General features: G+C 40.8%; 3 protein-coding genes across 3 annotated transcripts; all 3 read right to left on the reverse strand.

The window, feature by feature from the left end:
- Nucleotides 1–549: 549 nt before the first annotated feature.
- On the reverse strand, nt 550–17785 carry LOC118507014. The gene is made up of 2 exons (XM_036044950.1): nt 17184–17785; nt 550–2747 (listed from the first exon to the last, which is right to left on the reverse strand). The coding sequence occupies exons 1-2, from the start codon at nt 17374–17376 to the stop codon at nt 2410–2412; spliced, it is 531 nt and encodes a 176-aa protein (XP_035900843.1). The 5' UTR covers nt 17377–17785; the 3' UTR covers nt 550–2409.
- LOC118507012 lies at nt 3559–9137 on the reverse strand. Its single transcript, XM_036044947.1, has 2 exons — nt 6842–9137; nt 3559–6756 (listed from the first exon to the last, which is right to left on the reverse strand). Exons 1-2 carry the CDS (start codon nt 7304–7306, stop codon nt 6577–6579), a joined length of 645 nt encoding a protein of 214 aa, XP_035900840.1. The 5' UTR covers nt 7307–9137; the 3' UTR covers nt 3559–6576.
- On the reverse strand, nt 10550–11386 carry LOC118507011. Its single transcript, XM_036044946.1, has 2 exons — nt 10871–11386; nt 10550–10805 (listed from the first exon to the last, which is right to left on the reverse strand). The coding sequence occupies exons 1-2, from the start codon at nt 11369–11371 to the stop codon at nt 10626–10628; spliced, it is 681 nt and encodes a 226-aa protein (XP_035900839.1). The 5' UTR covers nt 11372–11386; the 3' UTR covers nt 10550–10625.
- Nucleotides 17786–18100: the final 315 nt, after the last annotated feature.

The raw sequence follows: 18100 nt of genomic DNA on the forward strand, positions 1-18100 counted from the left end.
GCCATAAAAATGGATGCTATTGTCTTGTCAACTGGAAAACCCTGTATTGTAATGTGCTCAGATGATATTGCCATAGTAGCCGTTGACTTTGTACACGTCCTTTTAGCACTCGGGTAAGTGCATGCAATATCAACGGCTACTATGACGATATCAGCTGAGGATATCACAATAAAAGGGAATTGATTTTACTGTCATATGAAGTTGTTTCCGTATCAACTAGCTTTGTTTGCCATTTCATCTAAGGAGCGTACAATAAAAATGGATGCTATTGGCTTATCATCTGAAAAACCCTGTAATATCCACTCCGAGGCTTAATGAGCATAACCGACAGACCCGTGCTAAAATTGGAAGGAAAAGATATAAAATTAAAATGTAATGAATGATCTTATATAGCAATACGATCAGGCCGTCCCTTCGTGAATAAATATGTGTTTTGTGATCTTTTTTTTATTTACTCCTTTAAGAAAGGTTTTCAACTTAGTACAACAACGTCTGTGTTAAATTAAAAAAATATATAAAAATAAATAAAATAATATAAGCCATAAAATATTTAGTTTTTACCTAATTTATACTTTATTATCAAAATATTGTATACTGGTGCATCTAATTAAACATTTCAATCAGTTTCACAAAATCAGTTCTGCCTCGTTTACATCTTCCCAAACTGCATTGGTTAAGTTAACATTTTGTTTTTGTCTCCTCTCCATCGTTTGCCACCTGTACGCTTTGCTCTCTTAATTGTGCAATTTAAAGATATTGACCTGCTGCTGCTGCCTTCTGGTATGTTGTTGTTGAGTGTGGCAAACAAAATGGGAGCCACTTTGCGAGGTATTTAGTGGCGTTGCAGCATGCCATTTGCGTGAGGCGCACCCAAACCATTTAGAACGTCCGTTGTCTGTGGCGTAGGGTGGTGCAACGCCGACATTTGCAGGTTTTACCTCAATTTATGGATGCGTCCCAACGCGACACTTTCGATTTCATCCGCCACTCGGTAGCAACAACAGTAGCGCACGCACGGACGCGATCGTCTGCCCGAGAATATGTTTACTGCATCAATCTTCCTCGTCAACGAGATCATCCGGTTAGCGTTCGTTCGTTCGGTTCAGATTCTGCACCTATGCGTGAGTCATCTGAAGCAAACAGCTCACCGAAAACGAACACCGAATAATTAATGTTACATATCAAAGAACGGTTTGCATGTGGCACTAGTCACTGTCACAGAATGTCAAGGAACATTCTTTCTTGATGGCCCCCGACGCTTCTGCCGTTACAGACATCTTATCGTCGTTGTTTCGTGATAGGTAAATTAAAAAAAACGCCTTTTACGATACGCAAACGATGTTACTTTTCCATTAAAAAACGGATTCTTTTATCTCTTGCCAGAAGTATCTTTGTTGTGGCCCTCAACCAGAAAGGTGGTGTCACTGGGTACCATTTGACTGGAATCGTCAAGGTTGTCGCGAAGCAGTTTGGGCAGACCATTAATTATCGGTAGAAATACCATCTTTAGTGCATTTGTACGTACGTTTGGAATTGATGGAATGCGTTCCGGTTAGTAAAACTGGCAAGTGAACACAAGACACAATCATTTAAATAGGTCTTCAATAAAAATGGCAATGTTTGCTGTTAAAAAAATACCACTGCTGTTTTGTGTCCTTCTTCTACATACGCTTATCAGAATGTTCGATTTCTTCAATATACTTTTCCGTTTTATATTTTTCTAATAGTAATAAAACACTCCATTTTATTGCCACCCAGCCTCCATTTTGTCTATTTCTATTTTTCATGGATACTGCTGTAGCGTTTTTCTATTGTTTTCTAGAGTTATGCTTTCAAAAAATCATCTCTTCAACATTTTAATACTATCTCAAACTGATTTCATTGTACAATTGAACTTGAAGATAAATGCATGAAAAATGGTTGTCCAATTCAACAGTCCTAATTATACGTTATTTTTTTAACATTTGTGGCTTACTGCCTATTTCACTTTGCTATACCGTAATGTGGGTAATATATAATACGCAAGTACTTCAACTTCATGTCCATTCAAATAAAGAAAACTCAGTACATCAAGCAAATCAATAACAATGTCAAATAATATAACGTTTTCGTTGTGAGAAGTAAACAAAATGGCTCTTCTCTTAACCTAATATATAAGCTTTAAGCAAAACAGCACAACGTTCCCTCTTTGGCTCCCCTTTTACTTTGCTAACAGCTGTTTCTTTTATAAGAAAAAAACTTTATACAACCTTTAGTCATCACGCATCATAATCGTTGTCACAAACCCACAAAAAACAGGGACCTATCTATTCACCAAGTCCATGCTGCTAGCTGACTGTTTAGAATTCCTAACACCTTATGCACTGGTTAACTGGCTAACTGGCTTCGATTGGCCACCATCATAGTAGGCTACTCCTTTTTAGTGTCCGAATCGGACGGTGGAATAGCATTTTGATACGGCGGAATGACTTGCTTGTCGTGCTTGCCCATAAACACCGGTACCGTAATGTTGGCGGTAGGATGGCGACGGGTGATCTCCCATACGTTCGTCTTCCGCTTTAACAGCGTTGGTATAAAGTCCTGCTGGGGTTGTTGGTGAGGGTGTCCGTCCTCACTCGTGACGTTGATGTGATCGAAGTGTATCTCAAAGTCCTTGCCGACCACCTTGAAGCCGACCGGTGTTGGTACGATGTGCGTCGAACGATCCAGGTAAAGTACGTCCGTCATGTTGCGTATCTTGTCCATGTCTGCAATGAGGCAGAAGAGGGTTTGTAGTTGCAAGAGCATTAGTACAATGAAAATTATTCGTTGACAGGATTAAATAATAACAAAGGGCAAAGTACTAAATTGAATCTAATACTGGACAACAAGCTTCAAGGATTTGATAGAATACAGATGTTGACAAACCACAAACTACCGAACCGCCCTTTCATCACTCTAACTATTACCAACATTCATTAAAACACTTACTTACTTACTTATCAGGCGCTACAACCGCTTTGCGGTCTTGGCCTGCTGCAACGATCCAATTCCGGTTTTCGCCTCGTTAATCTCCAACCCGAGGTTCTGTGCCGCACGCTCGATCCTTTGATAAGCTTCTGCTACATAGGAGAGCCTCTAACCAATTATGTCTATGTCATCAGCGTATGCCAGGATCTGGATTGACTTATAGAAGATGGTCCCCGAAGACCTCTGAGTCACGGATGGCTCTCTCTAGCGCCAGATTGAAGAGGAGACAGGCGAGCCCATCTCCCTGGCGCAGGCCCTTGGTGGTAGCAAAGGGCCCTGAGAGTTTTCCATCCACCTTCACCTGGCATGTGATGTTGGCCATTGTCATTCTTACAAGCCTGGTAAGCTTGGCCGGGATTCCAAAAGAGCTCATTGCGTCATACAGTTTTACCCTGGCTATGCTGTCATAGGCAGCTTTAAAATCAATGAAGAGATGGTAGGAGTGGAGTGGAGTGGATTTGCCGCATCGTGAAGATCTGGTCAGTGGTTTATATTCCATTTTGGAATCCTCTCTGATAGTTTCCGACTATCTCTTCAACGAATGGGTCAAGACGATCTTGTAAGATTAGGGAGAAGATTTTGTAGGCGGTATTCAACACCGTAATACCCCTGTAGTTGCTGCATTTGAACACAGTGAGATTAAAGACTCAGTAACAAAGTTACAGGCTAGAAGGCGCAGCAGTTACGTAGTGCTCAGAGCAAGGATTTAACATTTCACCGATACCATCTAAAAATCCTACGTACGATCACAGAAACTTTGAGAGAATTATTCTAGAACCATGGTGTGAGCCTAATGATGCCAGCAGATCATCTGGTTGCACAGGTGTCAAACTGGCCTAATGTATGCATTTTTTATTTAAGGCGGAATAATGACGTTCATTCGATGTTTGACATACATTTTTAGTAAATTGTAAAAAAAAATCCAATTCTAATCCAATCGGTTCCGAGGAAAAAAAAGTATTTGATTCAACATGTCAAAAAGTTGTGTAAGCAATAACTGAGGAATGAGCTCTTCTACAGTACGAAAATAGATTCAAGAATTGATACAAGGTCAAGAACCTTGGCTTGAAGGCTGTAGATATGGCTGTAGTTCGGAGCGAGAACGAGATCCAGAGCAATATAAAGTGATTAATCAATGCTGCATCATTCGAAATCATACGCTTGTATCAGAGATTTATTATCGATGCCTGCGGAGCTCGAGGTCGGAACGAGGTCTGCTTCTCTAATGATGGAATCAGGAATCAAATAAATCTTGTGCCACAGGCAAGGCAGGCAACGAATACAACTGTACCAATGTTTCAGGTCTGATAGACTCAACCACCTAACAGGGCATGGTGGGTAATTGGAATGGTTTTTATTGTGCGACCAGATAGCCCCTATTCACTTGCTGGCAACAGATGTGCTGAGAGTATTTTTTTCCTCCATCTTTTAAAATGCAAATTTTACAACCAGACATCACCTACAGCACACAGCACCAAGTGAGTGTTTTTTTTTTACAAGAGCCAAAATCTTACGACCAAAGAACCCACTCGCTAATGGGCGTGCGACCGACGAAAAATATGATTAATGTCAATTATGCTTGTTTTGTGTCACTCATCTCCCGCTTGATTGGGCTTGACGATGTTTTCGAACTGTGCAGCTGCAATTTTCAGGAGTGGTGCAGTAGAAAACATTCTGCTGAACGGCATTTGTGTGTGAGAACTGGCGACAGTGATTCGGATCGTAATTAACATCATGTTTGCAATCTACTAATGCCAAGGGCAGCACAAATCGATTAGTTAACTATTTTTAGACGGAGCCGTATGAAACTGCTCTCGAAAATCTGCATCTACATTTTCTATTTTCTTATTTGTTAGACTAGAACTTGGACATGATTATTTGCATCCAATTCTATAACGATCGATCTTCTGCTTCGCATTTTGTCACGCAAAAAAAAAGTTGTAGCAACATCCAAGAGCCAACGCTAAAGTAAAGCACAAAACAGAAGGAACAGGTCCAATTAAGCGTCCCATCGCACTACGCCACCAACCGTACATCTACCTTCTCCCCTTCACAATACAAAGACCGAATTTCTACATCTCTCTTAAACATCTCTTTCTGCCCTTTCCTCTTTTGCCTATCTACATTTCATCTAAGCACCTTAGTCTAAGAATATACTATTCTTTTCTGTACAAATAGCCACAGCGAGTGAACTGTCAGCGTGCCGGTTATGGCCGAACGGTTAGAGGAGCTTTGGTACTGAACCAAAACCACTCACCATCACCACAGGGGTGATTTATGTGAACCTGACACGAATTAGCAGAGTGATTAAGAGAGATTATTTAGATTACTCTCAAACGATTATCCATCGTCATTTACAAAACTGAACGATAGCAACGGTTAGCGAACGCTACAGCTCACTAAATCCATCTTTTGCTGTCAACAAACAGACACAAGCGTGAACATTTTGACTGCCTCAAGGGCAACGTTGAGTGTAGGATAATTCAAATTCATTTCAAACTGCAGTTGCCATAAAATCCACCATTGCTTTCAGCGCCATCTGTGGGGTAAATGGCGAAGTACGACAACTATCACACTATCACTCATTTGCTTTGCTGATTAGTCTACTGTAACTATTATTTCTGGAAACATTAGCAGAAGTAAAGTACTGTTAAAAAAAGTTCTAAACATTCTCACAACACTATTGAAGGCAATCCTGGCCTAAGGATAATGTTGTTCTTTCTTTTTTTCGAGGCTATCGGTACTCAACTTTTAGGAAGCAGAAAATCTAAACACATCCGTACAAATCGACGATCGTCAGCTTATCACAGATGACGTGTAGTACTTGGAAAGTATTGTAGACATTTCAGAGAGGATCGATGGATCAAAATAATGAATGCCAGTTTGCTTGTTGCCTTTATGGCCTGCTAGCTCTTGCCGCACTACGAGTGAGCAGTCCGAATGAGACTAGGACCTTCTGCTATGAAATGCTCTATACTATGGTTAGTAAAAGGAGAACCATTTACTCGACAACTGATTTATTCGATCAGAAGAGTGTCCGGTCGGGCTTATTGCATTCGAACAAGCCACCTAAAATAAAGAAGAGAACTCAGTTTTCCATTCAAAATCTACGAATTATATTCTTCCAAAAACGAGTCCTGCACCAGGAAACGTTAGACCCTTGCTTCAATAGTCTAGATGCTCTTCGGGAAATTGTTAGGAAGCTTGCAGAACAATTTTATTTTCCTGGTCGATTGTAGCTAAGATAAGAGTCGCATTTGTATCCGCCACAGCAACTCAAATTAAAGCCACATATAAGTTTGTTGAGTTTATAGGTCATTAGAGATCATTAGCCATCAGTTATGTAGTAAATGTTACCATAATCTGACACGTAATTTCCATCCAACGAAACGTTAATTGGCTGCCTACGGTTTATATATTTCTCTTGGTGCTTAAAAATTATTAAACCATTTATTCTAGAACAACACTGATCATTAACGGTGCGCTTCGATATAGGTATTCGATACTACATCAACTAAGCTCAAATAGAATTCGGCGAATACCAAGCTTTTGTACTGGTCTATCTTACTACCAGTCGATCAACGATCGCCATATACCCTTCCGACGGATGGAAAAGTACATTTCAAAGGCAAAGAGTGTTATGTTATCAGCGCTACGGAACCACACATCCTGCCGATAGTCGCCCGCCGGCATGGACTTGGGAAAGTACTTATCCTCCAACCAGTAAATGGCACTGTAGGTTTTGTTCTGCAGGAAAGTAAAACAGACATAACATTAAGTGTTGCAAAAACAAACATTGAGTGTCTCGAGAGCGAGTTCAACACCTATTTACCCCATGTGGACAGTAGTGGACGAGATGTGGTATCGTTTCTAACATTACGGACATTGCGTGGCGCGAAAAGATGTCTTCCGACGGGTTACGGAAGTAGGCACAGATCTCTGTACTCAAGTTAATGGGAAACTCCTTATAATCGTTCAGCCGGTAGAATGTTTTCACCTGCAAGTTTATGGTATTCAGCACCATCGGTACGTACACCGACAAGTTCATAACCGTCGGCCTGTTGCGGCGTAGCACCGTTTTGCAATGCAACAGTACCGACACTTCGTACGGGGTTTCTGTACAGATAAAGCGAGTCACGCGCACGGTAAAAGATTTCGTTTCATTGGTGAACACGATCCGATTGGGATAGTACACCGGAACTGGCGGTTCATTGCAGTGGACAGCTTTCATATCGTACAGAACGCTAATAGCAAGCATACAAACGAAGCAACGGATAAATTGCATTCCCCATTTCATGCTGAAACCTGTTGTCACGTTTCGTTAACTTCAACGCACACTATGCAAACGGCTAGCCACTGTAATGCTCTATGAAGCGCTCTTGTATGCCGTCTGATGGATGTCAGCACTTTTGGTTAAAATTTATACAAAAAAAAGGGCAGAGTTGACGACGTAATTGGGGCAAATCAACAAACAAAACCGATATAGTTTATCCTGTTGTCAACTTATTATAGCCACTGATGCGCTTGAGTCTAACGATATGAAGCTTGGGTCTAATAAGCATGTTTAAGGAACAATATCAATGTTTTTGTTTCAGTTTGCCAATTAAGAAATTCATCTAATTTCCGATGTTTTTGTTGATATGGTTAATGATTACAATAAATGGTTAATAATTTTGCCATGACAAAATTTGGACAATACTAAGCCATCAGAGACTTCAAACTCCATCTAAACTAAAAATCTCCATTTTATTCAGTTGAAGTGAGTGATTTGAAGGTTGAATTTTGGATACTGTACAGTAATTGTAAAGTGTCATTTGCACAACTAGCTTCTAGTAACGTTGAGCACACAACGGCACGGTTCAGTACAATACTGATCCTGTTAACGGACGCCAAACATAAGTGTCGAATAACTTTCCGATTCGATTCAACGTCCTTAGTGTTATTAAATTTCGAATTTATTGTTTATTTCTCGAAATTTTACCACTGAGAGCTGGCGTGCTTATTGATACCGTCTGGCCGTTACGCCCTCTACCGGGAACGAGCGGTACTCCTTAGCAGGACTGGTCAATTTAATTTTGACAACTAGACTTACATTTACAAAAAATGAAACATTCAATATAATTGCTGCTAGTAACTAGCCAATAAAGCCAAAAAAAGGTATTTTTTGTGTTGAAGTAAGGAACAACTCAACTAGCAGCACAATTTAGAGAATTTAGAGGTAGTCAAGGTAATCGAGACAAGGCACAGGTCAGTGGGATGAAAAGAAAGATGATACGAAACCGGGGTGACAGTCTTTGATTTCAAACAATACAGTAAAATATCATTAGCACCATACATCGTACGTTTATTGGCTGTATAACAATTATATCTGGCCATACACTTGGCCATGGTAGTAACAAATTTGCTACCATTCAATCACTGGATCGTCATACACCGGAAGAACGGAATTATCTTTAAGATATGTCTTTACTCTGATATTTTAAGCTTAAAGCCTTAAATATAAAGGCTACGAGTAAATGGTGGCATCGATTAGCATTCTGAACCGATTAAGCCACGCGTCTAACCTGGCCGACATGATTCCACCGAGAAAACCGGGTCACATTTCGCAACAATGCTATTCCTAAGTATACTTTACATAACAAACCGAGAACCACTGATTGAAAGTGGTTCACTACACTTAAGAATACCACTGCAACTTGCATATGGACTGGAGTGGAATTGCGGACTAACTTCCGAAGCAGGGAAGGTCTACTGTATCTAAAATTATGGAAAATAATGAATCTTAATGTAGCTTATCAGATTGATACGGTGTTTCTGCACAAATAAAGCGAGTTACCCGTATGGTAAACAGTTTTCTATCATTAGTGAACACGATTCGATTGGAATAGTACATCGGGACTGGTTCTTGAATGCAGTGAACAATACTCCACCATACCGATGACAACTGGTAGACCGGCAAAGCAACTGCTGAACTGTATTTCCCATTGCATGATGACATCTGTCACGTTCTTCAACTTCAACTTACACTATAAAGACGGTTAACCCAATGATCACTGTGATGCTGTTGTCTGCGGTGTATAAATGAGCAGGGGGCAGCCCGGTAGTAGATGCGACAGCTGCACCGGTCTTCATACGACAGGACCGGACTTCAAATCCCATCTGGACCGTTCCCCCATAATGGGGACTGACTATCCAACTATGCGGTATCAATAAGTCTAGAAAGCCAGAAAATGGCAGGCATGACCAAGAGGTCGTTAGGCCAAGACAGAAGAAGAAGATTCTCATAATATCTGTTAAGTCGAAGGTATAAAAATAAATCGTGTATACCAAGGATCCGTTTTATCAGTGAGAAGTTAGATCTTGTTATACGGTTTCTTTTCTTGCCATTTTTCTATCCCACTTTTTATTGAAATTTTCCTCCCTAACTATGTTTCTTTTTTCTTACAGCAAACAAACCTTTCGTTGTTACTGTTCGTGCAGCGATAGAAGATAGTGACAATCTCCAATTGAACCTAGACAGAATACTACAGAAAGCTGCTGCGGCAAAGCGGCAAGATGTGTAAATTCTTTGCAGCAGATTTAGTGAGTATTTTAGGATTATTGGGATTATGGGAGATAATGTTTAGTAATTTCTAATTATTTAATTATTAACATTAATTATTAAATTTAAGTATGTTCACTTATATCATTGATTTCATTTGACATTTTATGTGACATTTGAACATTTTCATTGCCTCACTTTATATGAAAAACGTATAAAACATTCCGTATCATTTCTACCGGTAATATCCTATAAATCCACTAGGACTTGCAGCGCCATCTGTGTGATAGTTAGCTTCGCCAATCTAAGCGATGCATTCTGCACACTACCGTACTGGCATTCTGTTATGACTTATCCAAAACAAACAAACTCATAAAATTTCAAAAGTTCTGTGTGTTAATATAGGCAACAACTCAACTAGCAGAGCCACACATAAATGAACGAGATAATCAACTTACGTCAAATATCGTTTGTTGCTTTATAGTAGCTCATATACGTTTTTATTAAATAATTGCTGTAATACTCACACTCAAAACAGCAGTGACTGATCAAGCCATTTGGTGGCGTTAAGTAGAATTAACATTAGAGGACCATTACACATCGGATTTGCTGACTAGGAAGGATTTAGAAATCAAGTGGAGACATCATAAAGTGCCCCTTTTGAATCCTCTAAATGATCGAAGCTCACAGGACCCCTCTGCCCTCTTATAAGAAGATACGCCTCTGATGATATGAACGGGCTGCTAAAAAGTTCTGCCTATCTGAACTTAGGCCCCAAAGCATCTGCTTTCTTTGCCTATACCATGATCCGGCCATTGTCAATCGTAGAATTTTTCGTTGCCGATTTACATTTGACCCGTTTAAACAGTATAGGCATTTGCATATATAAAACTGTAACGATTAGGTCAACCAGGATGAGGACGACAGACTAATGAAGAACGATGAAAATTAAACAGGTGAGAAGCATTACATTATAAAGCAAATCTTGCAATCATTGCGTTAAAAGATCACTTGAACTAGAACGTTTATTGGATGCATTGCAATTTCATCAGGTTGTACGCTACAATCAAATTTGCTACCATTCAATCAAGGATGGCAAGACACCCATCCTTCGGACCGAGAAGTACGCTTGATAGGCAAAGATGGTTTTGTTCTGTCCATTGCGAAACCAAACATCCTGCCGATAGTCACCGGCCGGCACGGACTTGGGAAAGAATTTATCCTCTAGCCAATAAACGGCATTATAGGTTTTGTTCTAGGGAAGTGAGAAATGAACGAGATATTGAGTATAAAGATGGTCTAAGCTACAAGCATATTTACCCCATGTGGACAGTAGTGAACCATATGCGGCAACGTTTCTAACATGACCGACATTACGTGACGCGAAAAGATATCCTCCGATGGGTTACGAAAGTAGGCACAAATTTCCACTATAACATTGACCGGGAACTCTTGATAATCGTTCAGCCGGTAGAATGTTTTCATTTGAAAATATAATGTATTTAACACCTCCGGTATGCGCACTGTTACGTTGAAAAAGGTGGGCCTGTTGCGACGTAGCACCGTTTTGCAATTCAACAGTTCCGATGTTTCGTACGGGGTTTCTGCACAGATAAAGCGAGTCACACGCACGGTAAAAGATTTTGTATCATTGGTGAACACGATCCGATTGGGATAGTACACCGGAACTGGCTCTTGATTGCACTGGACAGCTTTTATATCATACAAAAGGAGAACAGCTAGTGTACTAACAAGGCAAGTAACGAAATTCATTTCACCTTTCTGCCTGACTCCGTCTCGCTTTTTGTGACACGTGTACATTATTATCGAGACGATTATAAAACACACGGAGCCGCTGCCCTGTGATGCCGTCGTTTACCATCTGCTGTAAAGTGGGCTTTTTTCAACTGTTTTAACCATTTTTAACATCGTAATTGAGCGACAGATCCCTTTCAACCGATTACCGATCTTCTAGAAAAATGCGTTATTCGTTAACTAGCACGCATGCTCTAAAATAGAGTCCATCATTTAAGTCAAATAATATACGTTAATAACTTTATTCTAATGACGTGCGGTTGATGCGAATTATGAGGAACATTACGCTTCAGCATATTGTTTTTGTAGAAGTTTCTACTATGACGTATGGCTAGTGGCTATGGGCTGTAAAGTTTTTGATGCTTAAAACCAAACCCTAGGCCAAACTAACCCTTAACAAGGGAGGAGAGTGAGTAGATCCGCGAATCCTTGACCATGACACACTTATTGATATATCGAGAACGTGTGACAAAAACCAAAAATAGGTAGAGAATAGAGGCAGTTACAAAGAGAAAGAAGTGCAGAAAGAGCACAAAAAAGGAAATGCCAGCTGGTGAAATAAGATAATACAACTAATATGAAGATGTCAAAATGTCGAGCAATTAAGCTAGTAAGAAGTGAATCTTCAGTACCATTGTTGGAGCCGACGACAGGGACTAGGACGAGGAATCAAAGACCAAGTGTAGACATTCTTCTTTTTCTTCTCATTTGACAAAACAGCGTTTTGCCTTCTATGTTTAGTAGAACTTACTGTTCTCTTCACATTTTCAAAGATTAACTGTTTCTTTCTGGCTTACGCCTGAGTCCGACGACTGCGCCTAGAGTCATCTGCTCAATTATAAAAGGCGGAACTGATGTCGTTCGGGCGCTCTAAATTATCTCATGATGAGGTCTCACAGCCAGCTTACAGAAATATAAGCCAATTTCAATTCAACCATGTAAGCTCGGGATCCCAAGTACCTACTTAGTTTGCTAATGCTATGATCCTTCCCTGAGATTGAAAATGTGTGTGATGAGTAATTAAGAAGAATATTCCCATTATGTCCGTTTTATTATAAAACGCTATTTAATAAACTGCAATTGCCTTTTAAAAACTAGTGCAGATTTTCAAAATTTACGAGAATCGTTGCTTTTATTAATCTTTTGACGCGAAGTTCTTACATCTAACGCATTTCCAGCGAATTTTAGCCAATAAACCCACCATGACCAAGCAGCGCCATCTGTGTGATAATTATCGAAGCAATCTCGAGCGGTGCTTTCCCACCTCTTCTAACGCGCATTACCATCAGTCCGTTGTGCCGGTTACAACAAACGCGTTATGATTCACCACAGAGTGATTATGTTTGTGCCGACGGTTACAGCTGGAATCTCCTCAACAACGACGACACGTGCGTGTGTGTACGTTCTATGAGTGAAGACGTTGTTTACGACACAATTCAAGGCAATCATCTCTTTAACCGCTCCGTCGACAACACCGGTAAACATAATCAACTCAACAGACCACGAGTTTCCTTGAAACTATAGCAACACAGAAAAAAAAAACTATTCTTGTTCTAAGCATGTATCATTAGACGAATTTAAAACGAAACAAGTACGGGTACAACGATATTGTAATTTTAATGCACAAAGTTCAGTGACAAACGTATGTGATGCTTCTGGGACATCCGGGCAGACAGATCCAGTGTGAACTTGTTGCGACTGCACAAATGTAGCCATCAGCATCATTATATTATGTTCAGTGGTGTACGATAAGAGGCAAAGATAAACAACGTGATTAAGAAGACGTTGTTTAATTGTATCCACTGTATGAAACCATTCATCACGCGTAAACTCATGATGCCGCTTGATTGTTGTGGCGATGTTGCTGGCTTTCCTTTTAAGACGAAGCTAAGACGGTGTTGCCTCAACCGGACCATTTATTTAATGCTACATTATTGAAATATTGCCTATAGTAAGATGGTCGTTTAATATGCGGGGCAGTTTGCTGAGTAGATATATAGCGCAGCACATATCTTTAGTAAAATAAAAACCAAAATATGCTTTTTAGACGCATTATGGACATGGGCAGACAAAGCAAGGGAAGTTTTATTCGAAATGAGCTTTTTCCGCGAGCGGTAATGTTTGAAATTGTCTGCCATACAATATCATGTAAAATTGTGTAAAATTATAGCCGGTATTTTCGTCGTGAAATATTTTTTAAATTTATTTAATTAACATATTTGGACTATAATAATATCTTGGACAATAAGGACATCGTTAAAACATAACTTAACCGTCCTGTTGAGAAGTGTTGATACGGCAGTTTCATTCTGTGCGTTGAAGTTAGCAATTGCACAACTAGTAATATATGAATGGTCAAAGGTCAAACCATTTACATCTAATAGCTTTCATTAATATTTAGTGACTGGTAAACCGTTTACCTATTATAAACAATTTTTACCCCTTTCGTTATGACCCATTTAAATTGTTTTACTTTTATTCGTAAGGGACAGTCTGACCATATTGCTCATTTGAATCATGAATTATACAATGAATAAGGTGTGCATCAAGTGAGACAAAAATTTTGAATTTTAATTAAAATGATAGTTTAAATGAAGTTTTACAATCATTAGTTGAATCCATCGCACACAGTAAAGAAATGTTACGAATAATCAGCCAGGCTTGCACATTGACTGAATAGAAGCTTTGCTACCATTCGAGTAACGATCGCCATATACCCATCCGCCGGACCGAGAAGTACGCCTGATAGGCAAACATAGTTTTGTTCTGTTCGTTCCGAAACCACACATCCTGCCGATAGTCGCCGGCCGGCATGGACTTGGGAAAGAACTTATCCTCTAGCCAGTAAACTGCAGTATAGGTTTTGTTCTACAAGAATGGAAAATGTAAGTTTTCAGTACTATAAACAACACTCTTTTTGCTGTTTCAGATGGCTTCAAGCATACTTACCCCATGTGGACAGTAGTGGATGAGATGCGGTACCGTTTCAAACATGATCGACAGCAAATGGCGCGAAAAGATATCCTCCGACGGGTTACGAAAATAGGCACAAACTTCCACCACGACATTTATTGGAAACTCCTGATAATCGTTCAGCCGATAGTATGTCTTAACTTGAAAAAATATTTTGTTCAGCACCTCCGGTACGTGTAAGGATATGTTGAAGAACGTTGGCTTGTTGCGGCGTAGAACCGTTTTGCACTGCAGTAGCTCCGACACTTCGTACGGGGTTTCTGCACAGATAAAGCGAGTCACACGCACGGTAAAAGATTTTGTATCATTGGTGAACACGATCCGATTGGGATAGTACACCGGAACTGGCTCTTGACTGCAGTGGACAATACTGAACCAAACGATGAATGCTATTGCACAAACAAGGCAACTAATAAATTGTGTTGCCCATTTCATGCTGACACCTGTCGCTGTTTGAGAGGACACGCTCAGGAATTTAGACGTCGAAACGCACAATGTCCGCAATGCCGTCGTTTACTATTTGCTGTGAACCGGCTTCTGTCCACATTTATATAGATGGAACAGTTGCTCGTAACCACATTTTACATCGTAATTGGGGGTTAATTGTGCATCATTACCAAATAGTTCGTCTAGGCTAGCGATTCTTATCAATGGGGTACTGATCTTCTCGAGTTGTTGGCGCGGCGGTTTGTTAACTAGCACGCATGTTTTAAAATAGATTCATTCAACATGCGATTTGTCATTAAAAAAAAAGAAATTTCCAGCATTCTGTCAACAAACAACAGGCATTAAACGAATAATTTTGTTTGAAAAGATTTTTTTCATACGATGGTCCTGTGCCCTAACGATCCACATGTTTTTTGGTGCCATTTTTTACAGACAACACACATTGAAGGATTATTGAGCAACTACGTCTAATTCATAAATTGTAATTGAACGTGTGTTCGCCCTATGGGAGACTTTATCATTTGTTGGCAAAACATACAACACTCCTCGTCACATCTGGAACGTCGTTCATCGCTAAAGCTCACCTCAGCAGCGACCAACAGATAGTATATTTGGGCCATCCAGCCATCGTTTAGTCCAACTGCACAATTGTCATGGCACTCCATCGTGTTGTAGGGCAACGTTTTAATCTCCAGAGCAGAGAAGAGCCTTTACCCAGAAAACCAAATAGTCATTTAATAGTTCCAAAATGCACTTTGGTATTCATTCAGCTATTTCAAATCATCGGAGGGCCTCATCCAAAATTCATTATAGCAGCCAAATACTTGGTTTGCAAACATTAAATTACCATTCTCAAGTAGAGCCTCAACGCATCCTCAAACTTAAACTAAATAAGGCAAAGTTATTCAAGAGCAGGATAGTAATGAATATCTGGCGAATGATAACTTTTCAAATGCAGAGGACGTGTCAAAAGAGCCGACGTCCCTTTGCGTGTCCAGTACCCTGCTAACATGTTGCTCGCGGAGATCAGAGCCGGCGCAAGTCGGTCATTCGATTCTTGCTTCTAACAAAAATATAACCTAAGCTAATCGCAATTAGGTTGTAGGTTTTGTGATGAAGTTTAGTATGGCCGTAGAAGTTACATCCAAGTCTCTTGGTGATCTTGGTCGATGATCATTTGTATCAATTTTTCTGAGCTATAGGCTTGTCTCCGATGGAACCGAATTTATTACGTTTGCCATTCACAAGTATTTTGCATCGTTGTGCAACGTACTTCGAATCCCTTAAACAATTTTGTGATACAATAGACTGTGGCATTTGCGTCAAATCTCCTGGGACCTGGCCTGCTACTTATCCAATGTATTGATCGCGATCATTACTACTCGTTGGCAGTGGCGATATCGCATCCTAGATTCTTCCATCCAAGGATCGCGGAGAGGACTATCCATCCCACTACATGGATGGATCAATATGTCTAGTTAGCCATTAGATAGCCGGCATGACTTTGGAGGTTGGATTTGGAAGATTGTCTACACACGGCAGGATCAGATTCCTCCATAGTGGGGACTGAATATCCAACTATGCGATTTCCAATAAGTCTAGTAAGCCAGAAATAGCAGGCATGACCCTAAGAGGTCGTTAGGACAAGGACGAAGAAGAAGAAGTCGTGTAGCCAACAAGAAGTGGACTACCCGTAGATCATTGCTATTGGCTTTCATTAAGAAATTCGTAATCAATCAAATATCGATCCCCCAAGTGTCTCAGCCAATTTCAAACGCCAACGTTATTAAAATCCCCTTGTCCTCCGCCAGACACCGATGCTTTACAGTTAACGCAGGTCTCCTCAGGTCTCAGGTCCATCATTATTGTAACCCGCGAGCCAACTTTGTGACCAGAGTGTGTCACTTAGCAATCAATTAGTGCACCCTGTCGATTGGAGCAGTTGACGGGAAAACGAGCGTAACTCAATAATCGAACGACTCAATATGCATGGCGAACCGGCATTGTATCACACTTGTGCATTATTATTCGTTGTCGTTGTCGCCGTGGTGCGATGGTGGTGATGCGATGATGCCAATTTCGATTACGATTACAAAGTCGATGCGATCGATAAGTGGCTATAACGTGTTTGCAGAAGGTGTGTGGGGACATTCACACGCACACATTCACACACACGATGCGCGTCTAGGTCACGAAGCTGCACAATCTTATCTAATGGATGGCTGTTTGGGAGAAACGCCAAACCAAACGAGCACGCACGCACACACGCGGTCACCATCCAAGTGTGTGTCTTTTATGGGATGGGAACAGAGCAGGCTCTCTCTCTCTCATTCACTCTTAGCCTACTATTTCTGCAGAAATGTTAGAAAAGGGTGTTGCTGCACAGAGAGACACTTACCTCGCACAATGTAGTACCAGTAGTTGGTGGTACCGTTTGGCATGGTACGACTCGCCCCTCGATCCTTGATCGTGCTCCAAATCTGCGACTGTTCGGTGTGCAGAATCATTGCGTAGCAGAAGAACACAACCACTACCACGAAGAAAAACAGCAGCGCGTACATAAGCACTTTATGGGCCAAGTTATCCGCCATCTCTTCTGTGTCCTGTTGTAGGCTGGGATCGGTTTGACGTTCGTACAATACGTGCGTCTGCTGACACACACCCCGAGCAGAGCTTATTTATGTTTTCTGTTTTGGCCTGTTTTACATCCGAGCCATTGGTTTGCAGATCACTATTATACAGTGGCACAGGGCACTACACACTTTTGCACTACACTCAAGAGGCCTATTGATGTTGTGTGATCATCTCCCACGCTGGAAAAGACGACGAAACCAACTCTGCACACTCCCCGTAGCAGCCTACTGCGTCCGATCCGAAGTCCGCAACTGTTGCCTGACGAATGTTGTTTCCCTCCACGAAAACATACGCTCATCGTGTGCGCAGATGCTGCCCGCTTGTTCAGACACACACACGTATACAAAAGCTGCAAAACTTTCAAACCTTCCCCCTGTTTGATGCTCCATACACACGCACACAGCGGCAGGCCGCACGCCGGACAAAAACAAACCCCAAGCAAGAATGTGCCGGTGCGAAACGGGCACCGTGTTGTTGTTGTTACAACTTTATTACCGAGCGGCAAGGGGGAGTGGAGGGTTGAAAAGAGGTGTACTGTGGGGTGTTTTTTCCGGTCGTTATGAACTCTTCAGCGTGGCTTTTTTTGGGGGGGAGAATCGTCGACATCCGATCATTCCGATGAGAAAAATTGAATCATTTCTCTACACTGTAGTGTTGGAATAGCTGCATTTTGAACTTTCA

This window comes from Anopheles stephensi, chromosome 2 (assembly GCF_013141755.1).
Source record: "Anopheles stephensi strain Indian chromosome 2, UCI_ANSTEP_V1.0, whole genome shotgun sequence".
NCBI classification, from domain to species: Eukaryota; Metazoa; Arthropoda; class Insecta; order Diptera; family Culicidae; genus Anopheles; species Anopheles stephensi.

Bases quoted from the DNA above. Each gene is read 5' to 3' on its own strand.
- LOC118507012 (XM_036044947.1), bottom strand. From the start codon at position 7,306: ATGAAATGGGGAATGCAATTTATCCGTTGCTTCGTTTGTATGCTTGCT. The intron at 6,757-6,841 runs GTAAATAGGTGT...ACTTTCCTGCAG, and splicing joins TCCACTACTGTCCACATGGG to AACAAAACCTACAGTGCCAT.
- LOC118507014 (XM_036044950.1), bottom strand. From the start codon at position 17,376: ATGGCGGATAACTTGGCCCATAAAGTGCTTATGTACGCGCTGCTGTTT. The intron at 2,748-17,183 runs GTAAGTGTCTCT...GCCTCATTGCAG, and splicing joins CTGGTACTACATTGTGCGAG to ACATGGACAAGATACGCAAC.
- LOC118507011 (XM_036044946.1), bottom strand. From the start codon at position 11,371: ATGTACACGTGTCACAAAAAGCGAGACGGAGTCAGGCAGAAAGGTGAA. The intron at 10,806-10,870 runs GTAAATATGCTT...TCACTTCCCTAG, and splicing joins TTCACTACTGTCCACATGGG to AACAAAACCTATAATGCCGT.